The 13,332-nt window shown below is 34.0% G+C and overlaps 1 protein-coding gene across 1 annotated transcript; it reads left to right on the top strand.

The window, feature by feature from the left end:
• The first annotated feature begins 3,091 nt into the window (after positions 1-3,091).
• LOC119536713 (olfactory receptor 5D13-like) lies at positions 3,092-10,193 on the top strand. Its single transcript, XM_037839511.1, has 2 exons — positions 3,092-3,162; positions 9,212-10,193. Exons 1-2 carry the CDS (start codon positions 3,092-3,094, stop codon positions 10,191-10,193), a joined length of 1,053 nt encoding a protein of 350 aa, XP_037695439.1.
• The last annotated feature ends 3,139 nt before the right edge of the window (positions 10,194-13,332 follow it).

Genomic DNA, 13,332 nt, shown 5'->3' with positions numbered 1-13,332 from the left:
GAACTATTTCACAAATTATGAGAATATTTTCAACAAACCACAATATATAGCAATAATGCTGTAGGATTTATTTAGCTTTTAATTCTCTATCAACCAGATAGCATTCACCCTCAACTACAGGTTCCAGCCAAGTACCTTAGTAGGTATGCATATGTATATTAATAAACAGCTTTTAAGAAAATAAAAACATATATTTAGAGTGTTTGAATATAAACTATAGAATGATTTATATTTGACACATGTCATAGGATCTGTGGGTTTGGAATCATAATCTTTTGTAAAAAACATAGATGATAGACTTGAGGTAAAATCGTTTGAAGCTCTAATTTTCTGTCTTACAGGAGAAAAATAAAATTAAAACCATAAAGGAAAAAATCTTTAGGTCTCTGGAAACTCATTTAGAACAGGATGTTCTTTTAATTTGGAAAATTCTTTTGAATGGATATTTATTTACATAAATGTAATGCAGAAATTCTCCAAGTATCAACAATTACATTTTTAATTTGAAGGTACACTTTTTACCTGAAGAAGTGTGTGTGTGTGTGTGTGTGTATGTGTGTGTGTGTGTGTTTAGCAACAGAAAGTATTTCATGAGGGTCCTCCTAAGGTATATTTATGGGCTATACATTTCTATGTATGGATTATATTGTGGGAGATATTTATAAAAATTTGATTTAGACCACATTATGTTATATAATATATAAGAATATTAATTGTCATATCATGTACCTTAGTAAACATGACGTCAGGAAATTTACTGACATGGGAAGATTGTTTCATTGTATGAATGTCCTAGGCTTGGTGATGATATTTTTTTCCTTCATAAACTGCCCTTGTCTACTATTCAACATTTCAGGAAAAGATTGGTCCTGAAAGAGAAAAAAAGGAATTTAGGTGGGATTAGGAAAATGGATTGTGGGACTTCTGCGTTAACAGCCTGTGTTTCCTGGATATTGCTGACTAGATGCATACGGCACTCAAACTCGAGGGCCCTTTTGTTGGTGGGGACAGCTGCATCATAAGCACAAGGACAAAGCCCAAAGGCAATACATGGAATCTGCCTGAGTTTGTGGGTCTGAGTGAAGCAATATATAGAAAAGATGCTCTATTTATTTTTGGTGCATTATTTTCCTTCTGCTAACAATAAAACTCCATGATAGACTCATTAACATCATAGTCTTATCACCAATATAGATGTCACTATTAGAAAAGAGATAATCCCAATCTTATATAAATCACTCAGAGAATAGAATGAAGGAACATATTCCAAATCTACTTTATGAGGCTATCATTATAAGATAAAATAATTATAGACAATCACTTTCATATATATACATGTAAAATACTAAATAGGAAATTAATTTAACTACATTAAATTAACTGGTATATAAAAAAGATAGTATATCATATCCAAGAGGTTTTTTATTCAGGAGTGCAAAGTCATTTTATGATTATAAATCATTTATAATCTATCAATGCAATCCATTGCATTAACAAAATAAAGGAGAAAAATATATAGTCATGTCTATAGATACTAAAATTCAATTACTATTTATGATTAAAAAAAACTCAGAAAATTAGCAATAGATGGAACAAACTGGTAAAAGAGAAGGCTCATTCATCTCTTCATCCTGAATAATGAAGTATCAATGGTGTGGAAGATAGCAGTACTTGATTTTTAGTTCAGAGGAGGAAAATCTGTTTTCCTTAGATGCATTTGAGTCAAGTACTATAGAGACAGAGACAGACGTGAAAAAAAGAAGCAAATCTCATTTCCTTCTTTAAGTTGGCTTCCTAAGATTCTGCCAATAGACACATTTCAGGGAGGCTGGAAGGCAACAGGTGTGAAAAGTTACAGCAACTTCCAGTTTAGTAGCTCTGCCATTTTGAATGTATTGTGTCCCCCAAAACACCATTATCTTTGATGCAATCTTGTGTGGGCAGGAGTATTAGTGTTGATTAGATTGTAATTTTTGAGTCTTTCCATGGAGATGCAATCTGCCCAACTGTAGGTGATAACTCTGATTGGATGATTTCCATGGAGCTGTGGCCCCACCCATTCTGCATGGGCCTTGATTAGCTTCCTAGAGCACTATATAAACTCAGACAGAAGAAGAGAGCTTGCTACATCCAAGGGGGACACTTTGAAGAATGCACAGGAGCTGAGAGAGGAGCTGCAACTTACAAAGACATTTTGGAGATGGCCTCTGAAAGCAGACTTTTGCTCTGGAGAAGCTAAGAGAGGACAAATGCCCCAAGAGCAACTGAGAGTGACATTTTGAAGAGAAGCTGCAGCCTAGAGAAGAATGTCCTGGGAGAAAGCCAATTTGAAACCAGGACTCCAGAGCAGACACCAGCCATGTGCCTTCCCAACCTACAGAGATTTTCTGGATGCCATTGGCCATCCTCCAGTGAAGATACCCAATTATTGATACATTTTCTTGGACACTTTATGGCCCTAAGACTGTAATTGTCTAAGCAAGTAAACCTCCTTTTACAAAAGCCAATCCATTTCTGGTATTTTGCATCCTGGTAGCATTAGCAAACTGGAACAGTAGCTCTGCCTGTAAGTATACCCAGCAATGTCCTTCACCTTGGGACCAGTATTTACAATCTGCTGCTTCTTTCCAGAACAAACCCCATCATGCTTCATCAGAGGAAACTCCCTCCCAGGAAGTGTTCCCTTTGCAGAAGTGCAAACCTTGGATCTGCAGCACCTTTCCTCCACACACTGGGTTCTGTTGAAACCAACATTCCCCAGTCCTGAGGATGGCAGCTGCCTCCTGAAGTTATTTCTACTCAAGGTTTCTTTTCTTTTTTCGATGTTTGTAAGCTTTGTACATTATATCAAGACTTAATTAAACAATTTCCTGAAATAAATGTTATATTTGAAATGGCTGTAATGGTTTCTCTGTCCATGAATAAACCCTAACTTATAGCTGCAGTGTTCATAGGAATTAGAGTTTCACATATAGGTGGTTGGTCATAGCTTTTGTCTTGAAGATAGTTTTGAACTCCATGTCCAAATGTACTACTTTCAACACTGCAGTATATGAGATGGTGCTATTTTTGCAAGAATAGATAAGTAACGATGAGGAACATAAATGATAGACCTGAACAGACTCATTCATATATGGATAACAGATACTCTACTAAAAATCAGTAAGGAATTGAGGGATTTCTCAATGAATGCTGATGGCTCAATTGGCTATCCAGGCCATACCTCTCTCCAGGAAACCACTGATCTGTTTTCTATAACCATATATTAGTTTGAAATTCCTAGAATTTTGTTTAAATTAAATCATAGTATGTACTTCACTTTGTCTGGCTTCTATCAATTTGCACGATTATTTTTAAATTCATTTCTCATATCTTTTTGTTAATGCATTGTACTCCACAATATATTTATCCATTCACCTGGTGTTTGATGTCTGAGTTATATAATAGTGATATTTGTTTGCATTTACCTAATGAGTAATTGAGTTGAACATCTTTTCCTGTAATAATTTACCTTCTCTATATTTTCTTTGGTAAACTGTTCAAATTATTTACCCATTTTAAATTGCAATTTATTTTCTTATTGTTAGGTTTTGAGAGTGATTTCTATTTTTTGGCTACAACTCCTACTTTAAAATTTATGATTTGCCAATATTTTCTATAAGTCTGTGCATGGCTTTCATTCTCTTACACTGTCCATCATAAAGCAGAAATTCTTAATTTATCAATTTAAATTAAGTGCAATTTATCAATTTAAAAAATATATGTAGATTATGTTTTTGGTGTAGGATATAAGAAGCAACTTATCTTGTCCAGGCTAAGATTTTCTCTATATTTTCTTCTAGATATTATATGACTTTAGGTTTTACATGTAGGTCTATGATACATACTATGTTAATTTTTGTCTATCATGTGAAGTCTGGATTAAGGAACTTTTTATTGCATATGAATATCCAGTTACTCAAAAGACCATTCTTTTCACTCTTAATTCTTTTTTACATTTGCCAAAAATCATTTTTATTATACTCACTGGAATATTCCTGGGCTGCTTTATTTCCTTGATCTAATTATCTACCCTTACATCAACATCATACTATCTTGATTACTGGAACTTTTTATGCAAATACACACACATACACACACATACAAAGACATACACAAAAGTACTAGAATTACTATTTTTAAAATCAATTATATCTCTAACACAGTATTTTGAAATTTAAAATAAAACTTTGACAACTATATCAAATAAAAGCAAAATAAAATAATCAGAAGTAAAACAAGTAAAAAAAAGTAGGAATACAGTTACAAAATTTATTAAGACCTTTGAAACTATGGAACATTTTTAGTATAAATAACTGCATATATGTAGAGATTCACCATTTTCATTGATCTAAACACTCAATGTTATTAATATGTCAATTATCCCCAGATTAATCCATAGATGCAGTGCAATACCAAACTCCCAACAATTTGTTTGAATAGATCAACAATCTGATTCTAAAATATTTATGGAAATACAAAGAACCTTAAATACCCAAAGCTATTTTAAAAAGAAGATTTTAGTTGGAAGGCTTGCAGATTTACTGTAAATCACTAAAGATATAACTTAGAAATAAAATAGTCCAGAAACAAACCAATAGATATAAAGCCAATTGTTTTCTGAAAATGTGGCTGGGAAACTGGATAATTTAATGAGGGAAAAATTACCTCATCCCCCTACCACATTCCATACAAAATTAATTTGAAATTTATTACAGGCTTAAGCATAGCAGTTTAAACACAATGGTTTCCAGAAGAAAGAAAAGGAGACTATCATACTGACAATTGATAAATAGGACTTCACTAAAAATTAAAAACTACCTGTCATCAAAATATATTAAGAAAATGAATAGGCAGTCCATAGATAAGAATAAGTATCTGAAGACTTGGCATAAATATGCACAAAACAAACAGTTGTCAATTACTTGGCATACATAAAGAACTCTTACAAAACATTAATAAAATGACAACCAACCAAATTAAAATGGACTAAGGTATAGTTACTTCACAAAAGATAAACATTCACAAAATATATGGGTGGACAATAATCTTACTGGAATTGCCACAATTAAAATCAGGCAAATTTTAAAAAGTGAGAGCCTCACCTTTTCAAATAATGCCTTCTCTTCCATATTCCTCATTATCTCATATATTTGTTTATGGAACCTTATTAGACATATGTAGAATAGGCCTTTCTAATTCTTATTTTAAGTTCTTGTTAATCTCACTATCTCTCTTCTTTGCGTTCTGAATCATTTGTATAGTGTGCCTGTTTGAATGTATTGTGTCCCCCATATGCCATTATCTTTGATGTAATCTTGTGTGGGCAGACATTATCAGCGTTGATTAGATTGTAATTCTTTGAGTGTTTCTTTGGAATGTGCCACACCCAGCTGTGGGTGATGACTCTGATGGGATAATTTCCATGGAGGTGTTGCTCCGCCCATTCAGAGTGGGCCTAAGTTGATCAGTGGAGCTATATAAATGAGCTGACAGGCAGAGGGAACTCAGTGCAGCTGTGAGTGATATTTTGAAGTGGAGCTACAGTCAAGAGGGACACTTTGAAGAAAGCACAGGAGCTGCAGATGACAGTTTGAAGATGGTTGTTGAAAGCAGACTCATGCTCCAGAGAAGCTGAGAGAGGACAGATATCCCAAGTGCAACTAAGAGTGACATTTTTGAGGAACTGCAGCCTAGAGGGGAACATCCTGGGAGAAAGGCATTTTGAAACCAGAACTTTGGAGCAGACACCAGCCATGTACCTTCTCAGATAACAGAGGTTTTCCAGACACCATTGGCCATTCTCCAGTGAAGGTACCTGATTGCTGATGTGTTACCTTGGACACTTCATGGCCTTAAGACTGTAACTGTAACTAAATAAACCCCTTTTATAAAAGCCAAGCCATCTCTGGTGTTTTGCATCCCAGTAGCATCAGCAAACTAGAACATATAGTTATCATGAAAGTGACTAAGTTTTATCACAACCTTCTTTTTCCCACTCTTCATGGACTCCTTTGACAGTGTGGTGAAGCCTATGAATGAATCAAACAAATTATATCAATTTAAAATTAACAAAATATTAAAAATACAAATGTGATAGAGTAAGAGTTGTGCTTTACCGATCACGCACTAAAGAATGATATCAACATGCATATCTTCATACTACTGTAATTTGGAAATGGGGAAGAGCACACAAAAACATTTTGAAGTAGATTTTCATCTATAAATGATATAAAAATATCTGTGATTCTATAATCAAGAATAGTGATAATATTGCTGTTGTTTATTGTCTACCTTTCAAATTGAAGAACACACTGAATTTCAGTGATAATTTAGTGAAAATACCTATATTTTTCCCATCTTACTTCATTTCATCTCACACTGTATGTACATTGATTTTTCTTTCTTTCTTTATAATGATGCTATTATTCATTTCCAGGATTTCCATTTAGTTCTTTTCCAAATAATGATGGGCTGTGTTCATATTGCCTTGCCTTGTGAAATCCAATCTACATATACCTATTGTAACACTTTAAAGTCCACATGTTATGTAATTTCAATATTTCTTTTTATCTGTAGTTCCTTGGGTTTGATATTCCTGAATGTGCTGAGTGTGTCTCTGGTCCATGAGTTCCCTTATTTGCTAAGTGAGGTCATCCTCAATGGGGTTTACCATCACTGAAGACATTTGATGGAATTGTTCTTCAACTGTGTCTTCTCTTGCATAAGAGAACCTAAACCTCAGAAAACTGAGATGATGGTGGAACAAGTCGGAAGGAAGCTCAGTCCCTAAATCACTCCCTACATGGAGCAGAGTTGCCCAATGAAGAGAAATGCATCTTGTACACTGTACCAGTAAGAAATAAACTTGTGTCTAGTCAGAGGTATTTTTGATGTGAATTTCTTATGGAATGATGCACAGAGCTACTGTAAGAGCAAAGTGCCCATATTTAAAAGGTCAGTGCAAATTTTCTCTTTGTTAAGGAAACCAGTGATGTGAGTGGGAAATGAAATTACCATGTATTGCCAATTTAAAAAGGAAAATATACAATATAATTTGTTTAAACTATACTTAGATCATAAATATAACTCCATAAAAAATACAATATGAAATGATGATACTATCTATGGATTGTTGACTTACAGCTAAGTTTTTCCTTCACATTTCTGATTCAGCATGATTCATTTTTTTTAAAGAAGAATGGGGTAAAGTTGATGGTTCTTATTTTCCCAGGGCTTTAGGACAAATGATACACAATCAAGATAACACATGGGACATCATTTCATTTAATTGCTTGAATTGTGACCTCCAAGAGAATACTCCAACAATATTCTCCAAGGTACACACATCCCTAAGGTCTTAACACTTTATTTTTGTAATGGTTTGGTGCCAAGATTCAGCTCTTAGGTCTGCCTTTCTGAGCTTTCTTGCAGGTTGGAAAAAAAGTCATTTATTTGAAACATGCAATGAATTATACTGCTCACTCCTGTTATTATTTTCAGGTCTATTTCTATTAGTAGAATATTAAGTAGGAACATTTCTGGAGTTCATTAATCTTAGCAAAAGAATATCAAGTAAATGAGTCACTCAAGCACTTCTGTATTTAGGTGAGTTGATTCAATTATTTTTTTATTTATTTTTTCAATTGACAATGAAAATACCAAGTTCCAATAGTCTCTTCAGGAAATGAGCTCATGTGTTGGCCAAATTGCCACAGTATCTGCTTAGTTTAGTGACAACAGGGATGAAGGTGTTACGTATTAATTCCTCCTTTCTTTCAAATGACATACATCCTGATGGAACAATGTCAGTGGATGGGAAGAGGTAGGGGATGCATCAGAAATAGGAATGGATTCATATTAAGATTAGCAAATGGGTTATGGAGAATATCCAAGTATCCCTGGGCTTCAGTGAATGACTAACCTAACAGATATAAAGGGTATGATGAGGTTAATTACTGTGATCCCAAAATTATGGAGACAAGGCTGTGAGTACGGAGGGGAGAATGGGTTTGATGAGTTGCTGGATTCAGAATGAGTCCAGGGATTCCCATTTCTGTTTGTTTTTTTTTTTCCCCATGAAATCTAGAGGGAGGTTTTCTCTGAGAATTCAGGCACTCATTTGACCACTGCTCTACTGTGGCCTCCAGGTGTCCCTCACACTCTTGGTGTGGAACAACTCCATATGTGTACACATGTGACTGTCCTTAAAGAGAAATATATAACATTATGAACATCAGATGCACAAAATGTTCCCATTCAAGTGGACATGTTGATGGTAACACAGTGCTCATGTCTGAGGTTCTTGGCCTAGTGGAACAGGTGTCCTGTTTGAGATGGATCTTTAGCCTGACACTTGTTCTTGGAGAAGCTTAAAACTTGATTCAGAATGACAGAATGCATTTTTGCTGTAGCCTGAAATTTATACATAGTGTCCTGTATTCTTAGAATTCTTACTATTTGTCACTTTCCCAAGTTAATTTGCTACATTAAGGGAAAAAAAGAATTTTTGGTTTAACTATTGCTTCAACTACTTTTATCACTGCCATAACAGCTAATATTATGGGGTGAGGACCTGCTGATGAATGACATTATGGAATAAAGAATAGCATTTTAAACTTTTTAGAATTAGTTTAACATAAACGAAAACTTTCAGTATTCTTCTGTAGTCTCTCTCTGGAATTTGTTGGGAGTATTGGATTACTAGCCATAAGGATAGAACTGAAAAGGAAAATAGAACAACCAAGAAAATCATAACTGCACCATTTGGCTGGGTTGTTAACATTTTAAAATCTATTTAGTGGTTCTATTTAATTGTTGGCTTAAGAGGTTAGGTGGGGAGGAAACTCTAGATATTCTTGGTGTGTATTTCCTCCAATACAAATATTTTTACTAAACTCAGATTCATTCAAGAGCCAGATTGGCTGTTCTGGGGAAGCCACCTGCCTCTGGTGATACTGAGTCTGATTATTTGAAATATGGTAGAGTCTACTCATAATGTCTGTCTTCATTAATCCACTCACAGAAATCTTATTCACTGTAGATTTTTGCCATTAATAAATTCTAACTTTTGAAATAATGCAACAGTGCCAACCAAGTGTTAACCACAGAATTCTTTTTGAAGATTTACTACAACTTTCAAATTTCCTCATTTTATCTTATTTAATTGAAGTTTTGCTTCTCTGGGTCAACTTTCCTATTTTGTCCACAGGAACCAAGGAAATCAGAGTTCTGGAGTCACATTCACCCTCTTGGGGTTCTCAGATTACACAGACCTGCAGTTGCCCCTTTTCCTGGTATTCCTGATCATCTACACAGTCACTGTGGTGGGAAACCTGGGCATGATTGTCATCATCAGGATCAATCCTAAACTCCACACCCCCATGTACTTCTTCCTCAGCCACTTGTCCTTTGTTGACTTCTATTACTCCACAGTGGTTACACCCAAACTCTTAGAAAACTTGGTAGTGGCAGACAGAACCATCTCCTTCACAGGGTGCATCATGCAGTTCTTCTTTGCATGCATATGTGTAGTGACAGAGACATTCATGCTGGCAGTGATGGCCTATGACCGTTTTGTGGCAGTTTGTAACCCTCTGCTCTACCCAGTTGCAATGTCCCAGAAGCTTTGTTGCTTGTTGGTCACTTCCTCATACTCTTGGGGTATAGTGTGTTCCCTAATATTTACCTACTTTCTATTAGAGTTATCCTTCAGAGGGCATAATATCATAAATAACTTTGTCTGTGAGCATGCTGCAATTGTTGCTGTGTCCTACTCTGACCCCTACATTAGCCAGATGATCATTTTAGTGTCAGCCACATTCAATGAAATAAGCAGCTTAATGATCATTCTTACTTCCTATGTTTTCATTTTTATCACTATCATGAAGATGACTTCAACTCGGGGACGCCACAGAACCTTTTCCACATGTGTTTCACACCTAACTGCCATTACCATCTTCCATGGAACCATCCTTTTTCTCTACTGTGTCCCTAGCTCCAAAAGCTCATGGCTCATGGTCAAGGTGGCCTCTGTCTTTTACATGGTGTTCATCCCTATGTTGAACCCTCTAATCTACAGCCTCAGAAACAAAGATGTGAAGGCAACCATCCAGAAATTAATCCATACCAAATTATTCTGTTACAAAATGTAAAGTGTAAGATGTACTTATTCATTTTTAAGAGTAATGTGGGGAATCATACAATACTTCTAGTAGATTTAATTATTCAAATTCCAATTTCAAATAGCAAAGCATAAATGTATCTGATGTAACTCACAGTTGAGTGATCACTCAACATGTTTAAAGTTTTATAAATTATCTGTAAAATCATAAGTAAAATTTAATTAAAGCTCAGATCACTTAAATTGTCTCTAGACTCAGAGGCTTGCATGCAAAATTTCTGAGTTAGTACACATAACCACGTGGTTGTCCAGGAAAATCTCCCATTCTTCTGAAGTCATTTAGAGAATGGGTTTATAGTGATATTCTAAACATTTTTATCTTACACTGAATGAAGATACATCATAATGAAATATAATAAACTAAGCTAATAAACACTTAGATATTCAATAATACATTATAAAGTACAAATATGATTTGGTTAAATGTTATTTGTTAATATAAATTTATTTGCTCTCTCTATGTTAAGACAACAAAAATAAAAAACAAAAACCAAATGCTTCAGAAATAACTACAACTTGAATTTGTTGTTCATGACAATCTTGAGTTTTGTATAATTTAGCTACTGATGCATAACAAAAATAAACATAAAATTTAAGTATTTGTGACATTAGGATTTTACTGTTTTTAATTGCTGTATTAACTGGGCCCATCTTCTACTAGCCACTGAAGCATCTGGGGTCACCTGTTCTAGCCTGGCCTCAGCTGGTAAACTCACTTCTAGTCTATGGATCTGCTTGTTGATCAGGCAGCAATTCCACATGAATCTGAGGATTGTCTTTTCCATTTCTGAAAAATTGGCTGCTGGTGTTTTGATAGGGATTGTGTTGAATCTGTGGATCTCTTCGGGTAGAATTGACCTCTTAAGGCTTTTAATTCTTGCAATATATGAGCATGGGTTGCCTTTCCATTTTTAAGTCTTATTTCATTTCAGCAATGTTTTGTTGTTTTCAGTGTATAGACCATTCATCTTCTTGGTTAAATTTATTACTAGATATTTTATTCTTTTTAGAAGATAATGTAGAGTTATTTTCTTGATATCGTTTTTGGATGGTTCATAGTTGGTATATACAAATGCAACTGATTTTTCTGTGTTGATCTTGTACCCTGCAAATTTGATGAATTCGTTTCCTAGTTCTAGCAGCTTTCTTGTGGATTATTTGGGATTGTCTCTCTCTATATATAGAATTATGGCATCTGTCAATACAGATAGTATTACTTCTTTTCCAATTTGACATAAATAACAAATTCTGGTCATAGGTAGCTATTTCTAAAGTGTGACATTTTAAATTTTTATTTTTTGTCATCTAATACACAGGGAGCAAATAAAATTTATTTAATTTAATTTTATTTAATCATATCATATTTACCTAATTACTCTGTCTAGGACTTCCAGTACAATTTTGAGCAGCAATAGTAAAAGCAAGGCATCCTTGTCTTGTTTCTGATCTTAGAGGGGAAACCTTCAGTCTTTCACCACAGAATATGATGTCAGCTGTGAGGTTTTTATAAATGGCCTTTATGACATTGAGGAAGTTTACTTCTATTAGTTTTCTGAGTTACTTTATCATGAGAGAGTATTGAAATTTGTCTAATGCCTTTTCTGCATCAATTGAAATGATCATTTTTTTTCTTTTTCCTCCCCCATTTTATTAATTTGGTATGTTATAATGACTGATTTTATTATACTGACCCACACTTGTATTCTTGGGATAAATCTCACTTGCTAATAGTTGTATAATCCTTTTTAATATGATGTTGGGTTCAGTTTTCTAGCATTTTTTGAGGATTTCTTCTTCATATTCATAAGGGATATTGGTATGAATTTTTCTTTTCCTAAAATGTCTTTATTTGGCTCTGATATCAGGGTATCTCTGACCTCAAACAATGAGTTAGGAGGTATTCCCTCCTCTTAAATTTTTTTGGAAAATTTGAGAAATATTGATGTTAATTCTTCTTTGAATGTTTGGTAGAATTCACCAGTGAAGCAATCTGTCCTAGAATTTTTTCTTGGTTGGGAAGTTTATGTTAAATGGAGATATTAGAGGCCTAAATTTCCCATTGAGTACTGCTTCTGCTGGAACCCATGAATTTTGGTATGTTGTGTTTTTATTTTCATTCATTTCTATTCATTGTTTTTACTTGTTATTGGTCTGTTGAGATTTTCCCTTTTCCTTTTCCAGTCAGTTTAGATGATTTGTATGTTTCAAATAATTTTCCATTTTATATAGGTAATCAAATTAGGTGATGTACTATTCTTCATAATACTCTCTTATAATCCTTTTCATTTCTGTTAGGTCAATAGCAATGACCTACTTTCATTTCTGATTTTAATTATTTGTATCTTCTCTGTCTTTTTTTGTTGTCGATCCAGCTAAAAGTTTGTCAAATTTATTGACCTTTTCAAAGAACCACCTTTTGGTCTCATTGATTCTCTCCATTGTTTTTCTATTCTCTATTTATCTCCAACCCAATTTTTATTTTTTCTTTCTGTTAACCTTGGGTTTAGTTTGCTCTTCTTTTTTCTAGTTTCTCAAGGTATGAAGTTAGGTTATTGATTTATGAGGTTTCCTTTTGTTAAATGGAGATATTAGAGGTCTAAATTTCCCATTGACTACTACTTTTGCTGGAACCCATACATTTTGGTATGTTGTGTTTTTACTTTCATTCATTTCTATTCATTTTTAATTTTCCATTGTGATTTCTTCTTTGACCCATTTGTTGTTTAACAGTATGTTGTTTAATTTCCACACATTTGTTTATTTTTCAGTTTTCATTCTGTTATTGATTTCCTGCTTCATTCCATTTTGTTCTTAGAAGACACTTGGTAGGATTCCATTGACTGAGATTTGTTTTGAGACTCAATATGTGACATATCCTGGAGAATGATTTCTGTTCACTTGAGAAAAATGAGTACTCTGATATTTTTGGACAGACAGTTTTATATATAACTATTAAGTCCAGTTCATTTATAGTGATTTTTAAGTCCTCTATTTCCTTATTGATCATCTTTCTAGATAATCTAACCCCTATTGAAATCTCTTGCTATAATTGTAGAATTGCCTATTTCTCTCTTCAGTTATGTCAATGCTTGCTTCCTATCTTTTGGAGT

The sequence above is a fragment of the Choloepus didactylus genome, chromosome 6 (assembly GCF_015220235.1).
Source record: "Choloepus didactylus isolate mChoDid1 chromosome 6, mChoDid1.pri, whole genome shotgun sequence".
NCBI classification, from domain to species: Eukaryota; Metazoa; Chordata; class Mammalia; order Pilosa; family Megalonychidae; genus Choloepus; species Choloepus didactylus.
The sequence above is the reverse complement of the archived record's forward strand: the minus strand, read 5'-3'. Positions and strand labels throughout refer to the sequence as shown.

Coding starts and splice junctions, on each gene's coding strand:
- LOC119536713 (XM_037839511.1), top strand. CDS start 3,092: ATGAGGAACATAAATGATAGACCTGAACAGACTCATTCATATATGGAT. Junction 3,163..9,211: donor AGATACTCTACTAAAAATCA/GTAAGGAATTGA, acceptor ATTTAATTGAAG/TTTTGCTTCTCTGGGTCAAC.